The sequence below is a fragment of the Netta rufina genome (assembly GCF_964035555.1).
Source record: "Netta rufina genome assembly, chromosome: 4".
NCBI lineage: Eukaryota > Metazoa > Chordata > Aves > Anseriformes > Anatidae > Netta > Netta rufina.
In genome coordinates this window covers 76,456,466-76,479,713 of record NC_140127.1, presented here as the reverse complement: position 1 = coordinate 76,479,713, position 23,248 = coordinate 76,456,466, and the positions used below count along the sequence as shown (strand labels likewise).

The 23,248-nt window shown below is 60.7% G+C and overlaps 2 protein-coding genes across 11 annotated transcripts in view; both read left to right on the top strand.

Annotated features, from left to right (window-relative positions):
- ZNF638 (zinc finger protein 638) overlaps nt 1-1,141 on the top strand; it is a 49,759-nt gene extending 48,618 nt beyond the window's left edge. For all 4 annotated transcript variants that reach the window (XM_084286404.1, XM_084286403.1, XM_084286402.1 and 1 more), the window contains exons 25-26: nt 84-202; nt 832-1,141. In XM_084286404.1, coding sequence (XP_084142530.1) covers nt 84-202; nt 832-891 — 179 coding nt within the window. In that variant the 3' untranslated portion in view covers nt 892-1,141. The remainder of the gene's footprint in view (nt 1-83; nt 203-831) is intronic.
- A 1,866-nt stretch (nt 1,142-3,007) lies between these two features.
- DYSF (dysferlin) overlaps nt 3,008-23,248 on the top strand; it is an 84,225-nt gene continuing 63,984 nt past the window's right edge. For 2 of the 7 annotated variants that reach the window (XM_084286206.1, XM_084286204.1), the window contains exons 1-24: nt 5,799-5,991; nt 7,971-8,026; nt 8,517-8,608; nt 10,094-10,199; nt 10,558-10,962; nt 11,206-11,334; nt 11,530-11,592; nt 11,715-11,765; nt 11,855-11,885; nt 12,925-13,040; nt 13,244-13,370; nt 13,504-13,607; nt 13,930-13,998; nt 14,082-14,125; nt 15,038-15,120; nt 16,258-16,299; nt 16,769-16,884; nt 17,002-17,115; nt 17,300-17,477; nt 17,882-18,006; nt 18,651-18,757; nt 21,282-21,474; nt 21,865-22,020; nt 22,970-23,101. In XM_084286206.1, the coding sequence (XP_084142332.1) occupies nt 5,898-5,991; nt 7,971-8,026; nt 8,517-8,608; nt 10,094-10,199; nt 10,558-10,962; nt 11,206-11,334; nt 11,530-11,592; nt 11,715-11,765; nt 11,855-11,885; nt 12,925-13,040; nt 13,244-13,370; nt 13,504-13,607; nt 13,930-13,998; nt 14,082-14,125; nt 15,038-15,120; nt 16,258-16,299; nt 16,769-16,884; nt 17,002-17,115; nt 17,300-17,477; nt 17,882-18,006; nt 18,651-18,757; nt 21,282-21,474; nt 21,865-22,020; nt 22,970-23,101 (2,733 nt within the window). In that variant the 5' untranslated portion in view covers nt 5,799-5,897. Of the gene's footprint in view, nt 3,121-5,797; nt 5,992-7,970; nt 8,027-8,516; nt 8,609-10,093; nt 10,200-10,557; nt 10,963-11,205; nt 11,335-11,529; nt 11,593-11,714; nt 11,766-11,854; nt 11,886-12,924; nt 13,041-13,243; nt 13,371-13,503; nt 13,608-13,929; nt 13,999-14,081; nt 14,126-15,037; nt 15,121-16,257; nt 16,300-16,768; nt 16,885-17,001; nt 17,116-17,299; nt 17,478-17,881; nt 18,007-18,650; nt 18,758-21,281; nt 21,475-21,864; nt 22,021-22,969; nt 23,102-23,248 lie in introns of those variants that run through there. The other 5 variants (XM_084286209.1, XM_084286210.1, XM_084286208.1 and 2 more) reach the window with 5 other exon arrangements.

Sequence of the window (23,248 nt, the reverse complement as noted above, 5' to 3'; positions counted from 1 at the left end):
AAGTTACATGGATTTGGCCAAAGGAATCTGATTTTTTATTTTTTAAGCTGTGTTTTGTTAGCACTGTGTGCTCTCTCTCTCAGATTTAGACTACCTAGTTCCCAAGGCTGGCTTTTTCTGTCAGATCTGCTCTTTGTTCTACGCGGATGAAACGTCTGTGAAAAATCACTGCAAGACACCGCTCCATCAGCAAAACATGGAGGTAATGCCGGGGCTTCTCCAAACGCTCAGGGGTTCAAAAAAAACACAGCTTGTAAAATGTGTGCTTCAGGGAGTGCTAACAACCTCCTCGTTGGCAGCTGGAGCTCATGGTAATACTTCAAGGGGTTTTAATTTTAAGCTCAGACACAAATATAACTCAGTCAACAAATATATTGCTAATATAAGTTAACAAATATACAGTATAATATATAAATACTTACATATTTACATATAATATTATACATATATATATATTATCAGCTAACAAAAATATTTTTAACTCCTGAAATTAGCCAAATTTATTAACTCTGTAAGGCTATTTGAATTGCTATTTTCTATCTGATGGGCAGAGTAAGGTACCCAGCATCATGTGAACTCCCAACCCCTAATATTTTGCTGTCTGCCCCACGAAAATTCCACCCATCACCCTTTGGTGATGTGGTGTGTGTCCCTAGGGGTGGGGAGTGAGTATTTTTTTTGGTGCAGATGGCACAGAGCCACCTCCAGGAGTTTGCTGACATTTGGCTGATGCTGTTCTGAAATCTGCCCTGGATTTAGAGCATGATCTTATTGTAGCCTGGGGAATAATAGAGAAGCATCACTTCTCACTGTCCGGCCTTCTTTCTGCAGAAATTCATGGCCAAGCAGAAGGACGAGGGTAACAGCGGGGAAGAACGGAGTTCAAGGTGATCAGAGGGAAGAAGAGTTGTTTCAGCAAGTTTAAACTTAGGGTCCAGTCAATTTTGTGTATTTTGCTATGATTTAATTTGTAATTTTGTTTCAGAAGCAAGCATTCATGTTGTATAAATTTGAGCTCAGTATAGACCGACTAAAAGATGTATGGTGGCTTTGATTTGTATATCAAATCATCCGACTCGCAAGAGATTTCTTTTACAAGTGTCGACATGAAATAAATGTTCTTATTGTATAGTTAACACCAGGGGATGGTGTTTGGCGTGGTTTCTTGTCATCCAGAGGGCTAACAAAACACAGCAGAGCTGGGGGATTCACCCCAGAGATCTCCCAGGTGCCGCTTTGCAGGTGACATTTCCCATTCTTTGTGTGCTCCAGTCTTCCTGCCCCAAATCAGCGACCATCGTGGCGAAGATTTCAGCGATAACAATCGAGGGGGCTCGATCGTGCTGGGCTTTCCCTGTCCACCTTTTCCCCGTGGCCTCTGAAGTCTCGGGGTGAAGCAGGACTCCAAGACTGAAGCCATCGGGTGGAGCAGAGCCTGCAATCAGCCAGGGAGGTCACTGTCCCTTGCTCTGCCCCTGGTGAATGAGTTCCTTGTTCCTGTTGGGTTCTTTTTCCCCTGCTTCTTCTGGGGGTAGCAGCGCGTGGAGCTCTGCAGCACGCCTGAACTTCGTAACCTGCCCTTGGGTGTTGCTCTCTGATCACTGTGGGTCTCTGATTCAGCACTACCCGCGTGCCAGCCCGCGCCTGGATCAAAATTAACTTTGCTTTCAGCTTTCATCTTTCACCTCATCTCCTGAAATTTGTGTCAAACTGCGTCGGTTTCTGCTCCTGCATGTCCGGGGCGAGGAAGGCAGCCTGTGGTGGCAGAGATGTTACAGGCTGTGCTGCTACAAAACTCATCTTCAGGCCTCTGGTCAGTGCAGCACCACAACAAACTGTGACTTAAATTATCCTTGGCTGGTTTTCTTTTTTTTTTACTCGGGTCCCTCGCTGGGGAAAGCTCCCCAACGCGGGGCTGCTGCGTGCAGACCCCCCGAAAAGACAAAGAGAGCCTCAAAAGCGTGCAGGAGAGGAATTTAGACAATCAACCAACCCCCTGGTGGGCCAGGGAGCGTGATTCAGGGTAAGAGAAACCACACGGCTGCCTCCTCCTCCTCCTCCTCCTCCTCCTCCTCCTCCTCCTCCTCCTCCTCCTCCTCCTCTCTCTCCCTTCCCTGCTGGCAGGGGCTGAGCTCTGCAGGCAGCGAGCAGCTGAGGCTGGCGTGCTGCTGCTTAACTGCTGCCTCCCCGGTCTGATGAAGAAATCAGAGAAAATTCCCAATTCCTGCCCCAAAATAACGGGGCACGACCTGGAATTTCTTGAGAAGAGCCCGGAGGGAGCAGCTCCTGGGCTGCTGTTTTGGGGTGGGGGGCTGCCCCCTCCGGCCCCCCTCCGTGCAGCGCTGCTGTGTTTCTTCTCCCACTTCTCTCCCCCAAATTTTTGCCCCCAAATCGTTGTCCCCAAAACCACAGCCCGGCTCATCCCGCAGCTACCAGCATCTGAGGGGTAGGGGCTGTTTTTGGGGGGGGGCTCCGTGCGCCCCCATCCCCTGGGCACAGCTCTGGGGCTGCAGCCGCAGCCTCCCGGCACTTTTGGGTGAAATCCGCGGGCTTTTAGCAAATTTTGCTTTGCGTTTTCTGGATATTTAGCTTGAGCAGCCCCAGCTCCTTACTGGGGGCTCTCGAAAAAGGGGCGAGGGTTGAGTGGGGGGGGGCACGGGGGGCTCCTGGGGGGGCGCAGGGACAAAGCAGGGTGCAAGGGGGACACCGCAGGTTTTGGGGTGGTGGCCTCTGAGTGAACCCAAGCCACAAACTGGGATTACTGGGACACGGGACCGGGGGGGGGTGGGGTGGGCATTTGGGGGGGGGGCCCTCCCTGCCCCTCCAGCTGCGAATCCCGACCCCAAAAAGCTCCGAGGGACCAGGGGGGGCGCCCCCCTATGGGGGAAAACCGAGGCAACCCCGGGCTCCCTTCGCCTTTAAGGGGCGGGGGGGGTGACGGGGGGGGGGGGGGGTTGTGCTGCCGCAGTGCTTGGCCGGGGGGGGGGGGGCCGGGAACGGGGTTGGGATCGGGATTGGGATCGGGGGGGGCGATGCTGCGCGTCTTCGTGCTGCGGGCGGACAGCCTCCGCACGCCCGATGCCGACATCAGCGACGCCTATTGCGGGGTCCAGTTCCGAGGTGGGGGGGGTCTGGGGGGGTCTGGGGGGGTCAAAAGGGTCGGGGAGGGGTTTTAGGGGGGCGTGGGGGGGGGTTGGTGTCTGCGCGCCCCCCACCCCCGTGCTTGGAGAGCCCCCGGGGGAATGGAGGGGGTCTGATGGGAAGGGGGGGGTCTGAGGGTGGGGGGGGGTCTTGGTGTGGGGGGGTCGCGTTATGGGGGGGGTTCCGGTATGGGGGGGTTGTCCAGGTGTGTAGGGGTGTGGGTGTGGGGGGGGGTCCGTTATGGGGGTCCCATGCATGTATGGGGGTCCCAGTGTATGGGGGGGTCCCGTTATGGGGGTACCGTGTGGGGGGGGGGGTCTCAGGATGGAGGGGGGGGGGGCATGGGTGTGTGGGGGTCCCTGTATATGGGGGGGGGTCCCAGTATGGGGGGGGGCGTGGATGTGTGGGGTTCCCGGTAGAGGGGGGGTCCCATTAAGGGGGTTCCGTGCATGTGCAGGGGTCCCACTATTTGGGGGGGGGGCATGGATGTGGGTGGGGGGTTCCCAGTACGGGGGGGGTCCCATTAAGGGGGTCCCAGTGTGTGGGGGGGGCAGCACGGAACCACTGCGGGGCCTTTTTTGGGGTTGCCTCTGGCCTCCAGCCCCCCCCCCAGCAGCGGGTCCGTGTGTCACGGAGCCACCCACGGCCCCCCCTGTCCCCCCCCCCTCGGGGGCACATAGCTGGGCGGTGAGCGCAGCACCGGGGCTATTTTGGGGCTATTTTGGGATGGCGCTACCCAAGGGACCCGGGGGACGATGGCCGTGGGGGGCTGCGGGGTCCCAAATGTGTCCCCCCCCCTCCCGGTGGGGGGGGTGACGGGAGAAACGAGGGGGTGTGCGATGCGTCGCGGCTGGTTCGCGGCACCCCGGGGGTTTTGGGGTGAAAAAATGCCTTTTTATGGCTTTTTGGAGAATGGGGAGCGTGTGTCCGTGTCCGTGTGCCCGTGTCCTGGACTCTGCAGCCGGGGCGGGGGCATCTCGGGGGGGGGCTTCCCAGTGGCAGGAGGTCCCCGTCCCGCTGTCAGGGTGCTCGTTTTTGGGACCCCCCCCTCCTGCAGGGCTCAGCTCCAGATTTTTTTTTAATTTTCCTGCTTCTGTAGGGCTGGGGGTGGCAGCGGGGCCGTGCTCCCCCCACGCTGCTGGGGTTGTGACACCCCCGGGCCCCCCCCCAGGGTCCCCGATGCAGGGAACGACCCCTCCTTGCTCCATCCCCAAGCTGTGCCTTCGGGTTGTGTCACCCCTGCTGCCCCACCAGTGGCTCCCAGTCCTCCCAGTTGTCCCAGTTCCTCGCAGCGTCCCCGGCTCCTGGCGCTGTGACATCTCCGGGGCTCGTGGCGTTCCCAGGCCTGCTGCTTTGTCATTGCTCCTGCTGCCACCTCCTGCAGCTCGGTTCTCCTCGCAGCACCCCGGTGTTTGTAGCATTCATCGAGTCCTTGTGCCCAGTTATCCCAGTGCTTGCAGCACCCTTGGGTCCCAGTGCCCCAGTATCCCCAGTGCTCACTTATCCCAGTGCCTGCAGCACCCTGGGTCCTGGTGTCCCATTATTCCCAGTGCCTGCAGCATCCCTGGTCCCCGTGCTCTGGGCGTGCAGCACCCTGGGGTCCCGGTGCTCCGTTATCCCTGCTGCTCTGTTATCACAGTGCCTGCAGCACCCTTGGGTGCCAGTGCCCCGTCATCCCCAGTACCTGCTTATCCCGGTGCTTGCAGCATCCATGGATCCTGATGCGCCTCTATCCCTGGTGCTCTCTTGTCCTGAGGGGTGCAGCACCCTTGGGTCCCAGTGCTCCGTTATCCTCAGTGCCCACTTGTTCTGGGGTCGCAGCACCCTGGGGTCCTGGTGTTCTGTTATCCCCGGTGCTCTGTTATCATGGTGCCTGCAGCACCCTTGGGTCCCAGTGCCCGCTGTCCCAGGGCGTGCAGCACCCTTGGGTCCCGGTGCTCTATTATCATGGTGCCTGTAGTCCCGGTGCTCTGTTACCCTGGTGCCCTCTTGTCTTGAGGCGTGCAGCACCCTGGGGTCCCGGTACTCTGTTATTCCCGGTGCCCTCCGTCCCAGTGCGCACAGCACCCTTGGGTCCCGGTGTGCCCTTCTCCCCGGTGCCCGCTGTCCTTGGGCATGCAGCACCCTTGGGTCCTGGTGCTCCGTGTGCTCTACTATCACTGTGCCTGCAGCACCCTGGGGTCCCGGTGCTCCGTTATCCTCAGTGCCCACTTGTTCTGGGGGTGCAGCACCCTTGGGTCCCGGTGCGCCCTTATCCTCGATGCCCACTGTCCTTGGGCGTGCAGCACCCTTGGGTCCCGGCGCTCCATCCTTGGTGCCTGCTGTCCCGGGGCATACAGCACCCTTGGGTCCCGATGCTCCGTTATCTCCAGTGCTCTGTTATCACGGTGCCTGCAGCACCCTAGGGTCCTGGCGCTGCGTTATCCCCGGTGCCCTCCATCCCGGTGCGCACAGCACCCTTGGGTCCCGGTGCGCCCTTATCCCTGGTGCCCGCTGTCCTTGGGTGTGCAGCACCCTTGGGTCCCGGTGCGCCCTTATCCCCGGTGCCCCCCTCCCCGGTGCGCGCACCCCGCCGCCCCCTGCACCCCCCGCCGCTGCCGCACCGAGGCGCTCCGTGGCACCGCCCGGGCGCCTCCTCCAGCGGCCGGGGAGGGTCGGGGCGGGGGCCGGGACCGGGACCGGGACCGGGAACGGATCCTGCCCGGTGCGGGGCCCGGCCTGGCCTCTCTCTCGGTGCCCTGCTCGGCCCCCCAGCCATGCTGCGCTGCTTGCTCCAGCGAGCCAGCCACCTCCCCAACCTAGAGAAGGGGGACAGGCAGAGCGACCCGGTGGCCAGCCTGACTTTCCGAGGTGAGGGCACCCCAAATCTGCCTTTTGGGGCTGGGGGACGGGGGTGGGGGGCAGGATTTTTGCTTTGCCTGGGGCGAGTTATCTCCGTTTGCAAATTTTTTTCTGCAAAGCCCGGGGGCCGCGGGGTGCCCGGACAGGACGTACGTCCTGTCCGGGCACCCCGCGGACCCCGGGCTTTGCCAAGCTCCATCCTCACCCCAAATCCTTGCCAAATTCCCAGGGGACCCCCACACGCTCCCCATATCGACCCCCTCCATCCCCATCCTCCAGCACATCCCAGTGCCTCGCTGACTGGTGCGGTGCATCCCTTGAGGAGGGGGTCCTCGGGGTGGGCTCTCCCCTCAAGCTTTCGGGGTGTGCAAAGTGGGGGGGGGAGTGAAAAATCCCAACGCTTTGGTGGTAGTGGGGTTTTTCCCCAGGGGAGGAGCTGGGGGTGAGCATTCAGCGCCGTCCCCAGCTTGTGGCACAGCGGGGAGACCCCAGAGGGGCTCAGCGGGCACAAAGCAGGGTGGTGCTGCAGGGCGCTGCGCCCTTGGGTGCCCTCTTGGTTGCTTTTGTGCTTTGCTCTGATTACGGGCTTTTAATTGCTAGCAGGGGATTTGTAGTAAATACCCAAATAACCCCGTGTCTCGGGGTCCATCCTGGTGCTGTTGGCACCGGGGGGGATGCTCAGAGGCTTTCCTCTGGGGCAGCGGGGCGATGCCTCTGCACCTCGAAAGCGCACGTTGGGAGGATGTTGCTTCTTTGGCACCCACTTCCTGGCGGTGGAAAATGTCCATTTTTAGAAAAAAAAAAATAAGGAAAGGAAAGGGATGATGAGTGGCTTCTGACCAAGCCTTTCCTGTGCTGTGCTGCGGGGTGGGGGGAGCGCGGAGCTGCGAGGTCCCAGGGGGCTCCCAGGGGTGGGCTCCATCCGATGCAGAAAACAGCTCAGGGCCAGAGCCTGGAGGCACGGGGGAATTCCAGGGCTGTGCACAGCCAGGAGGCACTGCGAGCAGGAGCTGTGCCTGACACGAGGGATGTTCAATGTCTCCAGAGCTCGAGGATGTTCCCCAGAACCAGACATGGTGTGGGGATGCGTCCCGTGGGGCTGCCTGCCAGTGCACGGAGCCCTCCCTCCTCCCGCTGGCTGAGCTCAGGGCCGGAAGGTGCAGCGGTGGCTCTTGAAAATCTGAAATAGGAAAAGCTTAATTTGGCAATGCTTTAAAAATTAAAATCACAAAAATAAAATAATAATAAAAAAAAAACAACCAGGGGGGCTGCTCGGAGTGCGTGGTCTGGGCTCCCCGGCGGCACCGCGGAGCCTCTCCGTGTGCGCCTGGCACCGTACGGCGGGGCCGGGGCCACTCGGGGTCCTGTGGGCTTTGAGTCACCGCTATTGTTCTCCTGCTCTTCCTCTTCCTCTTCCCCTGGGCTCGCGGCCGTCCCTCGGGTTCGGTGTGAACCCGAGGCTCCGGGTTTGGGCGGGGGGCACCGCGGGCTCTCGGTGCTGGGCTGCGCTCAGCCGCTGCCGCCTGGCTCCACGGGGACAGGACGAGGTGGCATCGTCCCTGTCCTCACCTCCTGGGGGTGTCTGGGCCACCCCCCTGGTGGAGCCCAGGATTTTCGCCCCGTGCCATGCAGTGTGGGGGCCCTGGGTCCCGGATGGGACAGGACTGAGGTGCAGCGAGGGGCTGTCCCGCTCCCCGTGGTGCTCTCCAGCCCAAAAAATTCTCCCCGGAGCATTTTTAAGGGGAGGCAGAGCCTCCTCCCTGCCCTGCTGCGGGGAAACTGAGGCACGGCACAGCGAGAGGATTGCCTGGGGTTTTCCTGGGGCTCCCAGGGCAGTCCCAGAGCCCAGCCTGTGCGCAAAGTTTGGGCAGATCCTGCCCCCGGGAGCCTCTCACCCCCCTGCTATTCCCCCATACACATACTGGGGAGGGGAGAGATCTGAATTTTGGGGCCGTTCCCGTCAGACCCATGTGCGTTGCTCCCCACAGGCGTGAAGAAGAAGACAAAGGTCATCAAGAACAACGTGAACCCAGTATGGAACGAGGTGAGCGTGGCCCCATCCCCATCCCAATGAGCCCGGGGCTGCCTCGGCTCCACGAGGACACGGGAACGGTGCGGGACGCATCCTGCCGGGGGCACGGAGAGCCGTGAGCTGGCTCCGCACGGCCCCTCCGCTCCAACCTCTTCCCCTTCCATCAAGATCTTATCAGGGCCAAGCACGCAGATTAAAAGAAACGGTATAAAAATACAGCAGCTCGCAGGGAAAACAAGTGGTTTACGCATCAGCCTGGCCCAGGGGAGGATATTTTTTCCTTCTAACCCTGACCCGAGGGGGTCAAGGTTAAAAAAATGGCTTTTGGCGAGCGAGCAGGAACGCAGTTTTGGTGCAGAAATGCTGCGTGCCAGCTCCCATCGGTTTTCTCCTTTAGCTTTTTAATTAACCCGTGGCAAAAACCCGTGAGAAGCACCGGCTCGGGGCTGAGCTTTCCTCCTGCAAAGGCAGCTGATGCCCGCTCCCCTCTCCTCCCCTGCAGGGCTTCGAATGGGACCTGAAGGGCACGGCGCTGGACCCTGGGTCCGAGCTCAGCGTCGTCGTGAAAGACCACGAGACCATGGGGAGAAACCGGTAGGAAAAGCACTGGGGCGAGCCCCGGGCAGCCTCCCCGGCTCCGTTTTAGCTCTCCGTGCATGCCCGAGGCTTTGCAAATCGGAGCTGGGGGGGTGGTGATGGACTGGTGCATCGCTGCCCCTTTTGCAGCGGGGGCTGAGGTTGCTGGTGGGAGGCGGGCGCCGCATTTCTGGGCTGCTTTGCACAACATTTGGGGAGAAAAAAAAACAAAAAAAAACAAAAAAACTGCTCGGGGCACGGAGCACGCACACAGGGAGCCTTGTGCCCGCCGCCTCCGCTCGTGGCCAGGCTGGTGCCGCGAGGCCACGGTGATGGGCGCACAGCCGAGGAGGTGCCACGGCTCTTTTTGGCCAGGCTCTTCTTGGCCAGGCTCTTTTTGGCTGCTTACAGGAAAAAACAAAAAAAAAAACAAAAAAAAACTTGGAATTGATTGATTTGTGGGCAGCACGTGGTGGGAAGCGCGGCTCTGCAGCCTCCGGGACGGGGAGGGTGGCCGATCCCCGCTTCCAGCGTCGATGCTGCTGCTGGATCTGCTGGAAATTGGGCTCGGTCCAGCTCGGTGGCTTCGTGCCCTTCTATAAATAGAGGGGGGCAGAGGGGAGGAGGCTCCGGCTCTGGTGCAGGCACTTCTTGGCTGCCTGCGGGGGGGTGCAGCCGCTCCTCTGTGCGCCCATGGAGTCCCCATGCGGACCCTCTCCTTTTTGCTGTCCCCTTCCCCGCTGTCTTTTTGCCTTCCCTACGGAGACGGCACCGAGCTGCCCCTCTGCCGGGGTGCTGCCCCATCAGGGCAATTAGCAGCGACCCCGCTCCTCTTTTGGGGGGCACGGCCCTATTTCCGTGACCGTCTGCAGAGGAAATGGAAGGAGACGGGGAGGGGAAGGCGGCCCTCTCCCCGTGGGAGAAGCGTTGGGGCTCTCCAGCCCTCCTGAAGTGGTGGGGAAGGAAACGGGAGCAGCAGAGCTGGGCTGGGCGCAGCCACGGCGAGAGAGTTTCCCCTTGATATAGGGGAAGCTTGATATAGCCAACGGGATATATAGGGCAAAATTGCTCCCGTGGTGGTTTTAAAATCCACCTGGATATCACGGGGAACAGAAACCCGTGGAGAGCTTCGATTTCGTGGACTCCTCCACCCCGCTGAACCCCCCCAGGCCGTTTCTTTCCCCGTTTTTATTCTGGGTGCAGCTGGCACAGAAAGTCCATCCAAGGAGCTGGCAGCTCCCTGCTCCCCAGAGCGGCTTTCCAGGTGCTTTTTTTTTGTGCTAAAAAGGGCACAGAGCCCCCACAAGTCCCCACGTTGCCTGAGCAGGGCAGGCAGCCCAGCCCCAAGGCTCCGAGCATCCTCCCAGCAGCATCCAGGTGGGGACGTAGCCGTTTTTCCCCCAAATCTGGGAATTGAGCTGGGAATTTCCAGCAGCTGCCCCCATCCCCAAAGCGGTTCCTTGACCCCTTCCCCTGCTCACCCCTGGTGCTCTCGGCCCCCAGGTTTTTGGGAGAAGCCCGCGTGCCCCTGCGAGATGTCCTCTCCTCCCCCAGCCTGGCGGCCTCCTTCAACGTCCCCTTGCTGGATGCCAAGAAGCAGACCACCGGGGTGAGTCCCTGCCCTGGGGGTGGCCGTGCCATCCGCTCCTCCTTAAGCTGCCCCCTTGGCGTTCCCATGTGGGCAGCAGCTTTTTGCCCCTGGGGCCATCGGTAACCCCGTGGCCCTGACCCCCAGCCTGGCAGGACCCCACTTTGGGACCAGTTGCCCCATCCTGGACCCTTCAGCTTTGCTCCACGAGCTCGGGGAGGGGGCAGCAGGAGGACACCCCCCTTCCACGGGGGCTTCCACGGGGACCCCATGAGCTGCGCCAGGGGGGTCACCCCCTGCACCCACATGGGACCCCCTCCTCTGCGCCTTACAGGCTGTGGAGAGCTCTGTGACACCCCTCCTCTTATTTTCTCCCCAGGCTTTCCTCATCCTGCAGGTGTCCTACACCCCCCCTCCGGGCGCTGCTCCCCTCTTCCCTCCTCCATCCCCCCCTGAGCCATCACCAGGGGCTGCTGAGCCCGACATGGTCACCGGTAATGAGAGCGCCCCGCGGGCGGCACGGGGGGACACGTCCCCCACAGCCCACCCCAAGCCCCCTCAGCAACCTCCCTGCCCCCTGCCCCGCGCAGAGGCGCCCACCGAGGAGGAGGAGGCTGAGGACCGGCCGGCCACGGGGGACGAGACGGAGCCCGCGCCCTCGGGGCCACCGGGGTCCGAGCCCCCTTCGCTGCCCCGCAAGCCCCCGGTGCACCACGTCCACGGGGTGAGGCGCAGGAGGAGCTCGCCCAAAAAGCCCCTGTCCAACAAGCCGCAGGACTTCCAGGTGAGGCGTGGGCAGGTTTGGGTGCATCCTTCTTGGGGTATCCGGGTCCTGGTGCATCCCTCTTTGGGGTATCTGGGTCTTGGTGCATCCTTCTTGGGGTATCCGGGTCCTGGTGCATCCCTCTTCGGGGTCCCTCTTGGGGGTCCCGGGTGCTGGTGCATCCCCCATGGGGTACCCAGGCAGTGCCCGGTGCCCACCCTGGCTGCCCGCTGAGCTTTTCCCTTTCTCCCCCTCCTGCTGCAGATCCGGGTGCGGGTGATCGAGGGCCGGCAGCTGCCCGGGGTTAACATCAAGCCCGTGGTGAAGGTGACGGTCGCGGGGCAGACCAGGAGGACCAGGATCCGCAAAGGCAACAGCCCCTTCTTCGACGAGGTGAGGCCTGGGGGGAGCTTTTGGGGTCAGGACCCGAACGGAGGCACCGGCACAGCTCAGGGGCCGGGGTTTGGCTACCAGGGGCTGCAGCCCGAGCTGCACCAAGCAGACACTTTGGCTCCCCGAGGTGTCCCCCAGCCCCACGGCTGTTTGCACAGGGTGCTGGTGCTCAGCCCTTTGCCCTCTGCCCCGCAGACTTTCTTCTTCAACGTCTTCGAGTCGCCGGCCGAGCTGTTCGATGCGCCCATCTTCATCACGGTGAGCCTCTCCGGTTCCTCCCCGGGGGGATCGCTCGCCCCGTCCCCTCCCCGTGCTGCCCGGGGACCCATCCCTGCCCCATCTCGGTGCTGCACTCACTGCTCTGCCTTCTCCTCCTGCAGGTGGTGGATTCTCGGTCATTTCGGGCGGATTCGGTGCTCGGGGAGTTTCGGGTAAGGCTCGCGCCTCTTCGCCCCCGATCCCAGCCTCTGGGGCTCGCAGCGTGCTCGAGCTCGCTTGCTTTCCTCTTTGTTTTTCACAGATGGATGTCGAGACCATCTATTCGGAGCCAAGTGAGTTCAGCAGCTGGGGCTGCTTGCTGCGGTGGGGGTTGATCTCTCTGGGTGACAATTTTTTGGGGTCAAACACAGGGGAAAAATGCACGCAGCCATCCCGCTTATCCCTGGCTGCCTGTACCAGAGCGGCAGAGGGGGTCACAAAGGAAGGATAAAGTGATGCTTATCGAAAATTTCCCACCCTAATCCCTGCAGAGAAACGTGGGGTAACCACACAGAGCTAAGACCTACGAGGCTGATAAAGGGAAGTGTGGTGCGGGGTGCTCTTGTGCCCTACTAAAACCCATAGCAGCCTCCCAGAGGGCTCAGAGGGAGCAGGGCCATGGCAGAGTGCCTTCTGTGGGTGTCCTGGCCTCTGGAGGTGCCCTGCAGTGGCACTGACAGGTCACCAGAGGACCAAGGGAACCCCTCTGGTTGTCCCCAGGGACATCCTTATGAGCGCTGCACCACCAGTGGCACGGTTTTTTGGGGTACACGTGTCTGCTCCTTAGGGACTCGGGGATCGCTCCCCTTCCCCGGGGCTGCTGCAGCTCAAACATCTCAGTTCAGCCCTGTCCTGAGGCTGTGCCCCGGGACGGATCCACCTTGTGCTGCTTAAACAGTGCTGTGGTGGCTGGGGAGGGGGTAACGCGCCCACCTGGGCACCCTGGGGGGCTTGGTGTGACAGCGCGAGCACATCTCACCGACGCTGGGCAAAGCCATAAAAATACCTTGGAAAAATCTCACCTACATTGGGTAAAACCCATAAAAATACCTTGGAAAAATCTCACCTACATTGGGTAAAACCCATAAAAATACCTTGGACGAGCCCTGACCCACCTGGATCACTCCTAAGGGCCAGCAGGGGGTGACCGATGGGTGACCAAGGCACAGCCACGCGCTGATTTGAGGAGTAAAGCCACAAAAATGCTTGGGTGGCTGCCGTCTTCCTCGATATTTTACTTCCATCTTCATTACACTGAAAGAGGGGTGATGGAGATGACGTTTTTCCCTCCACGAAGATCTCACCATCCTTGGGTGTTCGTTCATTCCCCAGAGCACGCCTTCCTCAGGAAGTGGCTGCTGCTCTCCGACCCCGAGGACTTCTCCGCGGGGGCCAAGGGCTACCTGAAGGTCAGCCTCTTCGTGCTGGGGCCCGGAGACGAAGCTCCCGTGAGTATTGGTGTGGGACAGATGGATGGACGGATGGATGGACGGATGGATGGACGGATGGACGGACTGCCCAGGGCTGCTGAACCCAAGGGAGCTGCAGCCTTGACCTGCCCTGGTCTTGGGTGCTTGGGTGTGGGGTTTTGCTGCTCGTATCGAGGCTTTGAGGAACGACTTTTTGGGTTTTTCCTCCTCTCGCCCCACAGATGGAGAAGAAGGAGGTCTCGGAAGACAAGGAGGACATCGAGGGGAACCTCCTGCGTCCCACCGGGGTCACCCTGAGAGGGGCTCACTTCTGCCTGAAGATCTTCAAAGCTGAGGACTTGCCCCAGAGTGAGTGTTTCCCCATCCCGTGGCGTGTAGAGGACCAAGGGTGCCGATGAGGAAGCTGCACCCTCAGCCCTATCCCCGGGACCTCGACGATGCGGTCCCCGCGGCCCTCCCAGCGCCTCCTTTTTCCCCGCAGTGGATGACGCCGTCATGGACAACGTCCGGCAGGTCTTCGGCTTCGAGAGCAACAAGAAGAACCTGGTCGACCCCTTCGTGGAAGTCAGCTTCGCGGGCAAGATGGTGAGGGGCCAGAGAGGGGTCCCCCGGGCTGGGGACGTGGCGGTGGGTCGTGGCACGCTGTGGTGACAGGGACATGGGGAGGGTGGCACGCCTGGGTGCACCTTGGTGTTCTCTCCACCGGGCTCTTCTTGGTGCTGTTGCATTAGGAAGCCACTGGGGGTGGCTTTTTGGGGGTCCTGGGGCGAGACCCCTGAGCAGCCCGTTGTGTCCTCTGCCTCCTGCGCAACGCAGAGCCCCACGGGCCGGGGACATTGAAGGGAGCCTTTATTTTGGGGATGGGAGACTCGAGAAAAGTCACCCCATCCCGCTCCCACACCTCCAGCTCTACTCGAGGATCCTGGAGAAGAACGCCAACCCCCAGTGGAACCAGTGCCTGACCCTGCCGGCGATGGTGAGCGCCGTGCCCGCTCCCGGCTGCCCCCCAAAACCCCCCGGAGCCCCCGGCCACCGCTCACCGCTCCGCTCTCTTCCCAGTTCCCTTCCATGTGCGAGAAGATGCGGATCCGGGTGACCGACTGGTGAGTGGGGACGCGGCCCCGGGATGGGGACAGGGTGCATGAGGGTGTTGGAGGGGGCACCAGATCCCCTTAAAACCCAGGAGGAGCTGGGGGGGTGGAGATGCGCTCATGGAGCAGGAGATGCTTGGTGCGGGATGGGTTTGGGACAAGACGTGGGATGGGTTTGGGACAAGATGTGGGAAGGGTTTGGGACGTGGGATGGGTTTGGGACAAGATGTGGGATGGGTTTGGGATGTGGGATGGGTTTGGGACGTGGGATGGGTTTGGGACGTGGGATAGGTTTGGGACAAGACATGGGATGGGTTTGGGATGTGGGATAGGTTTGGGACAAGATGTGGGATGGGTTTGGGACAAGACGTGGGATGGGTTTGGGACATGGGATGGGTTTGGGACAAGACGTGGGATGGGTTTGGGACGTGGGATGGGTTTGGGACAAGATGTGGGATGGGTTTGGGACAAGACGTGGGATGGGTTTGGGACGTGGGATGGGTTTGGGATGAGATGTGGGATGGGTTTGGGATGTGGGATGGGTTTGGGACGTGGGATGGGTTTGGGATGTGGGATGGGTTTGGGACAAGACATGGGATGGGTTTGGGACATACTATGGGATTGGGATGAGACGTGGGGTGGGTTTGGGATGGGATGTGGGATGGGTTTGGGACATGAGAGGGGTTTGGGATGTGGGATGGGTTTGGGACAAGACGTGGAATGGGTTTGGGACGTGGAATGGGTTTGGGACAAGACATGGGATGGGTTTGGGGCGTGGATGGGTTTGGGATGAGATGTGGCTGTGTGTGAGACATGGGACGTTTTTGGGACGGGACGTGGGACGTGTCTGGGACATGGCTGTTTGAGACATGGCTGTATTTGGGACACGGGATGCATTTGGGACGAGACGTGGCCGTGTTTCAGGGACCGCCTCACGCACAACGACATCATCGGCACCGCCTACCTCTGCATGTCCAAGATCTCGGCGCCCGGTGGGGAGCTGGAGGGTAAGGGCTGGTGGCAGGACGTGGCCCTCGGTGCATGCCCACGGAGCCGTGCTGCGTGCTGCTGGCTGGGCTTGGTGCTGGCCGGGAGGAAGGAGCAGCCGGGAAGGGCTCTGCCAGGTCACCGGGGCTGGGGGAGAAGCCGGGGGGGGCGCGGGCAGGGTGCTGGTGGTGGCTCCATCCCGCGGGGGTGGCCCTGCTGGATTCGGTCCCTGCTGCTTCGTGGCCCTACAGATCTTCGGGTCCTAATGGGGCCGTGGGGAGGGGTGTTTGCAGAGCTGCAGACGAGGTTTTGTGTCCTCCTTTGCGACCAGAGGTGGCTGCAGGTGGTGACAGCGGTGTCACCGGCGCAGGAAGGTGCCACCTCTCCCTTCTCCCACTGATGGGTCCTCCTCAGGTGGCATTTTGGGGCTGTCGGGGTGGGAGCTGAGGTCCAGCCTGTGCTGAAAGCGGTGTTTGAGGTGCCAGGAACCTTCCTGAGTGAAGGGGCCACCGCGGAGGTGCTGGCAGGGACCGCGTGGGTGACGCCGACCGTGTCACTTGTGAGGGACGCGGGATGCGCTCGTGGCGATTTCTCTGCTTGTGGGGCTGCTGCGAGCCACGGCGGGGCTGGAGCAGAGGCTGCCCTAAGGTGCACGAGTGTCCTGCTGCTAACGAGCCTGGTGAAACCTCCTGCCACCTGCTGCCCTCCTGAACCCTCGCCCTGCTCCCTGCAGCAGCCCGGCACCGCAGCGTGCCCAAGCTGTGCACGTGCACATCGTCCCCGCGCCTCCCCGCTTTGAAGTGTGGCTCCCGGGCTGGTTTGGAGAGGGAAGAGAGGGGCCAGGGAGGGAGATGAGGAGGCTGGGAGGGGTCTGTGGGACTGGCAACCCCCAGCTGAACCCCCCCCTGCACCTCGGCTCTGTATGGCTTCTGCAATGCACGGAGCATCCTTCATCCCTCGGGGCTTTCATACGTGTCCTGCAGCCCCCAACCAGCCTCACCCTTTCTCTTCCTCTGTTGGCACCGAGAGCCCACAGCAGTGCCGCCTCCTCCTCCTCCTCCTTCACCTCTTCCTCCTCCTCCTTCTCCTCCTCCATAACCCGCTGCCCTTTCCGTGCGCTCCCCCTCCTAACCTCTCTCCATTTCTTTGTGCCTCAGATGAGTTTCCTGCTCTCGCGAAGCCTCTGAAAGCCGCAGACCGTACGTCCCCTTAGCCTCTCGGTTTGCAATCGCCGCCCTGGTAATTTTTTTTTCCCCTGCTGTCATTGCCACCGTTAGGGCCGGAGCGTTGGCCAGAGCTGGGAGCACCTCGATGGGGGAAACCTCCCACCCTGGGAAGGGCTCCGGTGTCCTCCCCTCGGTGGCTTTGGGGCATCCCCAATGGTTTTGTGGTGTGGTGGTGTGTTGTGTGCCGAGCTGTCGGGGTCCGGCGTGGTGCTTGGGAGCTCGGAGCAGCACCACGCAAAGGGTTTCAGCTTCTCATCAGCTTGAGGTGCCCAAAAACCGAGCGCTGCTCTTCCAAGCGCTGTCCCGTGGCCTGAGGCACCCCGGGGTTGCTGGAAGCCCACGCAGCACCCCGGCAGCTCCCGGACTCGCAGCAGATGCAGTGTTTTGGTGCCCACTGATGTGGGTTGTGGGTCGCTGATGGATTCTTCCCTGTGCCCCGCAGTGGACGACGGGCTGGGCTTCCTGCCGACCTTCGGCCCCTGCTACATCAACCTCTACGGCAGCCCCCGCGAGTTCACCGGCTTCCCCGACCCGTACGAGACGCTCAATTTGGGAAAGGTGAAGTCGGCTTCTTGCCAGAATTGCTTTGCCCGATCCCTCAGCGAGGCCGAACGAGCGGAGAGGTGCCGGGGACGGGCCCCTGGGTGCTGACCCCGTCCCCGGTCTACCCCCAAGGGCGAGGGCGTCGCGTATCGCGGCAGGGTGCTGGTGGAGCTGGAGACCCGGCTGGTGGAGCACGTGGAGCAGAAGGTGGAGGACATCTCCGCCGATGACATCCTGCGGGTGGAGGTAACGGGGTCGCTGCCGTCACCGGGGGTCCGTCCTAAATCCCACCCCAAATTCGCTCGAGGCACCGCGTCCTCTTCCCAGCCGTCACCTTTTCCATCTCGGGGGCTTTCCCGGGTTGGTGTCTGGGGACAATGGGGGGGGTCCGTGCGTAGACCCCATGTCCCTGTCCCCGTGCCTGTTGCAGAAATACCTGCGCCGGCGCAAGTACTCCCTCTTCGCCGCCTTCTACTCGGCCACCATGCTGCAGGACGTGGACGATGCCATCCAGTTTGAGGTCAGCATCGGCAATTATGGCAACAAATTCGACAACACCTGCCTGCCCCTGGCCTCCACCACGCAGTACAGCCGGGCCGTGTTCGACGGTGAGCCGGGGGGGTCTCAGGACCCAGCTGGACGTGGATGATGTCTGGTGGGCTCTGTCTGAGCGAGGGATGGGGCCAGGAGGACCCCGGAGGTGTCTCCAAGCTCAGCCACCGGTGTGCATGGAAATGGGTGACCAGGGAGGCGTGGGGAAGGCAGGAGAGCTCTGGGCATGGAGTATAGGGTGGCCACCCAGCCCTAACAGTGCCCCATTCTTCTCAAGGGGGAGCCAGTGCTTTAGGGTGGCCTTTCCCTGGGGGCTGTGGTGTGAGGTGTCCTCACCACGCTGCGGTTCACGGAATCCCAGAACCATCTAGGTTGGAGGAGCCCTCCAAGATCTGGTCCTGAGCAGGAAGGTGCCTGTCACCGTGATGTCCCGAGCTCACCCGTGTGTTGTGCCCTCCAGGCTGCCAGTATTACTACCTGCCCTGGGGCAACGTGAAGCCCGTGGTGGTGTTGTCGTCCTACTGGGAAGACATCAGCGCCCGGACTGACGCTCAGAACCTCCTCCACCACACGGCAGACAGGCTGGTGAGTGCCACAGGGACAGGGACGGGGACAATCCTGTCTGCATCCCACCTGGGGACACGGGGAGGGGATGGAGGCCATCTCCGTGCTGGGTCAGGTTTGGGGTTTGTGGGGTCCCGGGTGCCCTGCTCAGCCATGGAGCAAAAGGGGAAAGGGAAATGGGTGTTCCTTGGAAAAGCCCTCGCCTGCGGAGCTGCCTCTGCTGGTGCCAGAGCCTCGGGGTGCAGGAGCCCCGGGATCAGCAGGGGCTGGAGGTGCAGCAAGCCCTGGGCTCTCTGCTTGCCCAAACCCGGGCTCTTTCCTCTCCTTCTGTGGCTTCCAGCTGGTGCGGGGCTCAGCACGGTGCTGGATGGGAAGAGGTGGCCACCCTCACCCCTGTGGGGTGACAGCGGGGTGCGTCGCTGTGCTACCCACCAGGGAGCCAGCGCAGATGCCAGAGGCAGGGCTTCCTTCAGTTTTGGGGCTGTTTATGGGATTTCTTGCCGTGCTGCACACTCATTTCCCCAGGGAGCTCCAACAGGAGCAAATCCGAGGGTGCAGAGCTCTGGAGCCCTGGGTGCTTGCCGGGAGGCTCCTGGAGGTGGGGAGGAGTGGGGTGCCGGGGGTCCCCCTGTGCTGCTCCCCCTCACCCCCCCCGTGTCGTGCAGGAAGCCAACCTGGAGAAGGTCCAGCTCGCGCTGAAGGCCAAGTGCTCATCGAGCGAGCTGGACTCCCTGGGCGCCCAGCTGCTGGATGATATCATCGCCGACTGCAGGTACTGCTGCCAGCCCCTCCGTGCCGTTTATTGCGAGAGCACTTGTTTATCTTGGAAGGGACGACTTCTTCTTCCTTTTTATTTTTTTTTAATTTTTTTTTTTTAATGCTGAAAAAAAAAGGCCGGTCGTTTGCTAATGTTTACTTCAAAGGTCGCTGAGCCAAGGCACGGAGTTGGAGAGGTGGTGGTGAAGGCAAGTCGTAAATTCCCAGCCCGGCTCACCTGAATGAGCCGCATTGTGCCGCGGGGCCGGGGCCCGAGCCCCCGCTCTGGGGGGTCGCCAGGGCCAGGAGCCACCCCCTTGGTGGCTCCCCGAGGGGTTTTGAGGGTGCTGTGTATGAAGCATCCTTGCAGAGCACCCGGGGGCTGCTTGGCTGTGCCCGTTGTGTGTCCTGTGGAGGGGATGGAGGTGTTGGAGACGTGGGGCTGGATGGTGTGGGCATCCCGCAGCCCCCCTGCCTCCACCCAGGGCAGATGCAGGATGGGTTGTCATGGGGCTGAGCTCTGCTTTCATCTCCTACGTGGTCTCCTGGGGTATCTCCAGGACTCTCCCCATCCCCAGGGTGGTTCTTGGTGCTTCAGCTCAGCAGAGAGGGAGAATTTGATCCTCCCCACGGTCCTTGAGGTCTCCAAAGCTGCTGGGACCAGTGTCCCCCAGCTCTTCCAGCAGCCTCCTGCACCCCGTGGTTTGTGCTGCTCACTGGAGGTTGGGGAGATGGTGCTGAGCCTGCTGTGCCCTCCTGGGGCACCCTTTTGGGTTCAGCACAGAGACCCCAAGCGGGCTGGCCCTGCTCCAGAGACCTCTTGGAGGACACTTACAAGCCACACACTCGCAGGCCTCCCTATTTATTTACTTTTGAGCCTCATAAAGGAGATGTGTTTCGCCCCACACACACTCTGGCTCTGCTGGAAAGGTCAGCGCCGTCCTCGGGCTGTAAATCCTCCCCATGCGCAGGACGTGACCCGGGGGATGAGCCACGGAGCTGGGTTTTCCTGAGGTGCTGCATCCTCCAAACCAAAATCAATTAATGGGGAGGGAGGGGAAGAACGTGGCAGTGAGCTGTGCCAAGCCCATGGCTCCCCTTGCTCCTTGCCCCTCTCTGTGCTCAGCTCCTGCCTTAAGTGGCTCCGGAGGGGCTTGGCACGGGGACCAGGGTGGTACACGGTGGTGGGGGCTGCTGTGACAGCTCCGATGGCTTTTTTTGGGAGGGTTTCACCCCATTGCATGCTGTGCCCTGGGGGATGAGCAGACCCATGCAGCTGGACCTCTCTGTGGTGGCTGGGCTGGATGGCTGGGGTCAGGTTGGATGCGCTCAGGCGGGGCAGAGCTCATCAGAAGGAATTTGGGCTGGATTTTGGAGCGATGGGACAACTCCAGCTGCTCCCTGGTGCTTCCCTGCTCTAATGTGAGCGTGGCACGGGTCTCTGGTGGAAGGGCCCAAGTGGGAGGCGATGTCTCCATCTCCTGTTCCCGATAGGAAAGCAGCAGCATGCCTCAGATCGCCTTCCCAGGTCTGTTTTCCCAGCTTTTGGGTGAAGGGAAATGCTCCTTCCTGGGCAGGAGAGGACTTGGCAGTGGCACCCAGACGGACAGAGCTAGGGATAGAGCAGTGGCAGCAAGCCCCAGAACCAGAGGCACAGCATTGCAGCATGGCCCTTGGTGCCAATGCTCTGACCTGGAGCTTCAGGGGCTGCTCCTGGCCCTGTTCCCACCACGGTGATGGCCCCAGAGAGCACATTTGGCTCTTCCCTGGTGATTTGTGCCTCAAGGGACATCAGTGCAGGACCCATGGCTCTGCATGAACTCGATGCTCCTGTCTATTTATCTTTAATCTACTTCATTGTGCTTTTACATTTTGCTTGGTTGAATCCATTGCTTTCCATTTTCCCATGGGAACACAATTTAAGTCCCTGGATCCTCTGGGGTTTTATAGGGTTTTAATGCACCGCACACACCCTCAGTGAGCAGGCGGCTGCCGAGCACTCGGTGCCCACCAGGCTTAACCTGTTCTGTGGCTCCTTTTCACAGCTTTATAACAAATTTTCTCCTTGTGTAGCTTTACTGTTTGTCTGTCTGACATTGAATGCAACTGCCGTGAATATTTTTAGCTTGGGTTTATTTTATTTTCTCTGTCCCTGCACGGCTGGTGAAGCACGTTGCGGTGTGCGGGGTGGGCGAGCAGCGTCCCGCCTGGCACCGTGGGGAGCAGCTCCACTTCATCACCCCATTTTGCATGGAAAGCCCTAAATGTCCCCATCCTCCTGAAACCTGGATGCAGCAGCTTGAATCAATTCCTATTAAAATGTCCACGTAGTGTGCAGGGCGATGTGCACGGCTCGGCCAGGCTCCACGTGGCCCCTTCCAGCGACGTCCTTGCTCTCAGCATCGCCGTGCTCCCCAAACGCATCTTCAGGGCCTTGTTCCTTCTTTGTAAACTTGCCGAAAAAGAAGGAAAAAAATAAAAAGAGAAGCCCCCAGCGAGGGTGAGGCTCCCAGGAGCTGACACCACATCTCTGCCCGCAGCGTGCCCCTGCCTGATGTGCTGGGGAAGCCGGCCAGCACCCACCTGGACCAGAACATGTACCGCTTCCGCAGCACCAACCTGGAGCAGGTCGTGCAGGCGGCTCTGAAGCTCAAGCACGAGGACTTGAACCTGCCCGCGGTGCTGGAGCAGGCGGAGGACTGGCTGTGCAGGCTGAAGGCCATGGCGGAGGAGGTAACGTGGTGATGCTCGTGGTGATGGATGCGAGCGATGCCGCGGTGCTGCTCTAGTGGGGAGCCGAGGCGATGTCTGGGTCCCCGTGCAAGGATCATCCCCGTGCCCCCACCTCCCTTTAGGAAGGTTTTGCAGACAGCCGTCGAGGTTTAGCCTGGCTCATGATGCAGCTTTGCCAAAAAATCCTCAGCCCAAGCTGCTGCAGGGGGCTGGGATGGCTGCAGGCGCAGGGTGCGGGGACACGCGGGGATGCTCTGCTCAGCCGTGGGCTCACGAGGTGGCAGGGGGCCCACATGCCATGTCCCCTCCATGGGATTTTGGGCATCCCTGACTCAGATACATGTGCCTGTCCTCATTCCGTGATGCTCAGCTGGCATCCATCCCTTGCAGCCGCAGAACAGCCTGCCCGACGTGGTGATCTGGATGCTGCAGGGTGACAAGCGTGTCGCCTACGCCCGCGTGCCGGCCCACGAGGTCCTCTTCTCCAAGAACATCCCCGGCTGCTGCGGCAAGAACTGCGGGAAGCTCCAGACCATCTTCCTCAAGGTGCGTGGGCTTCTCATCTGTGTGCACGCGTGCCCAGATATACTTATTTTTTTTTTATTTTTTCCTAAAAACTGAGCGGGGAGACCTGTAAGGAGGAAAACGTGAGTCAGGGCAGTCTGATTGCAGAGCCTGGTGAGCCTGGGGCTCGTCCCCATCCCATGTGGGCTGCAAGGACAAGGAGATGCTCCGTGCCTTGCCCTGTCCTTGCCTGGTGGAGCCCCAGCCCCACTGCAAACCCAGGCTTCGTTCTGCCCTGGCCATGGCACCCCAGCACCGGGTAGGGTTAAGCTCTGGCTCGGAGCTTAAGCGAAGATGGGTGCAGTTTGGCCCAGTCAGTGCATTTAAAAAAATGTTTTAATATTTAAATTTTGTAACGTTATTTAATGTTTTTCAAAATTCCTGACCCTCCGCCACCCCACGAAATTTAAGCTGTGGCCTCCTCTGCCAGGCACTTACCGAGCTTCTCGCATCTCCAAGGATGTTTCTTTGGCTTTTTGCTGCGTGCCAGCCTGGGAGCAGACAATCAGTGCCGAACAAGCTCTGAAAAAATAAAGTGGAATAAAATAAACTGAACAAACCCCAAAACCCCAAGCCCAGCTGGCAAGCAGGAGGCAAACCAAAATATATTGCTTTTTTTTTTTCTGCACTTCAGCTCGGGATGGAAAACTAGCATCACTCGAGGGGAAAAAAAAGTGACCGAGGGAGAGAGAAAGGGCAGCGAGACGTTTCCTTTCTTGTTTTTTATTTTTTATGCTGGGCTCACTGTCCTAGCCCCTTCTCCCCATGACACAGCACCCCAACCCCATGCTGTGTCTGTAGGCTCCTGCTGCCCCACCCAGGGTTGTGGGGGCTTCGTAACCCCCACCCCACAGCAGATTTTGGCCTCCCATCCAGCGTTCCCCCCTGGGCATCCCACACGGGGATGTTAACGCGGCTCCGTCTTGTGCAGTACCCCCAGGAGGAGGCAACGGGACCCAAGATCCCTGCCCAGATCCGGGTGCAGCTCTGGTTTGGGCTGTCTGTTGACGAGAAGGAGTTCAACCAGTACGCCGAGGGGAAGCTCTCCGTCTTCGCCGAAACCGTGAGCATCTCGGGGGGACCCTCCCCGCTTTTCCACCAGCCTAAGCAATGGAGAGGTTGGAAAGGAGCTGTGAAGCCCTCCTGTGCTGGCCCAAAGCTTACTCCCCTCCATCCTCCTGCTGGGGGTGAAATTTGGGGGTGCCCACAG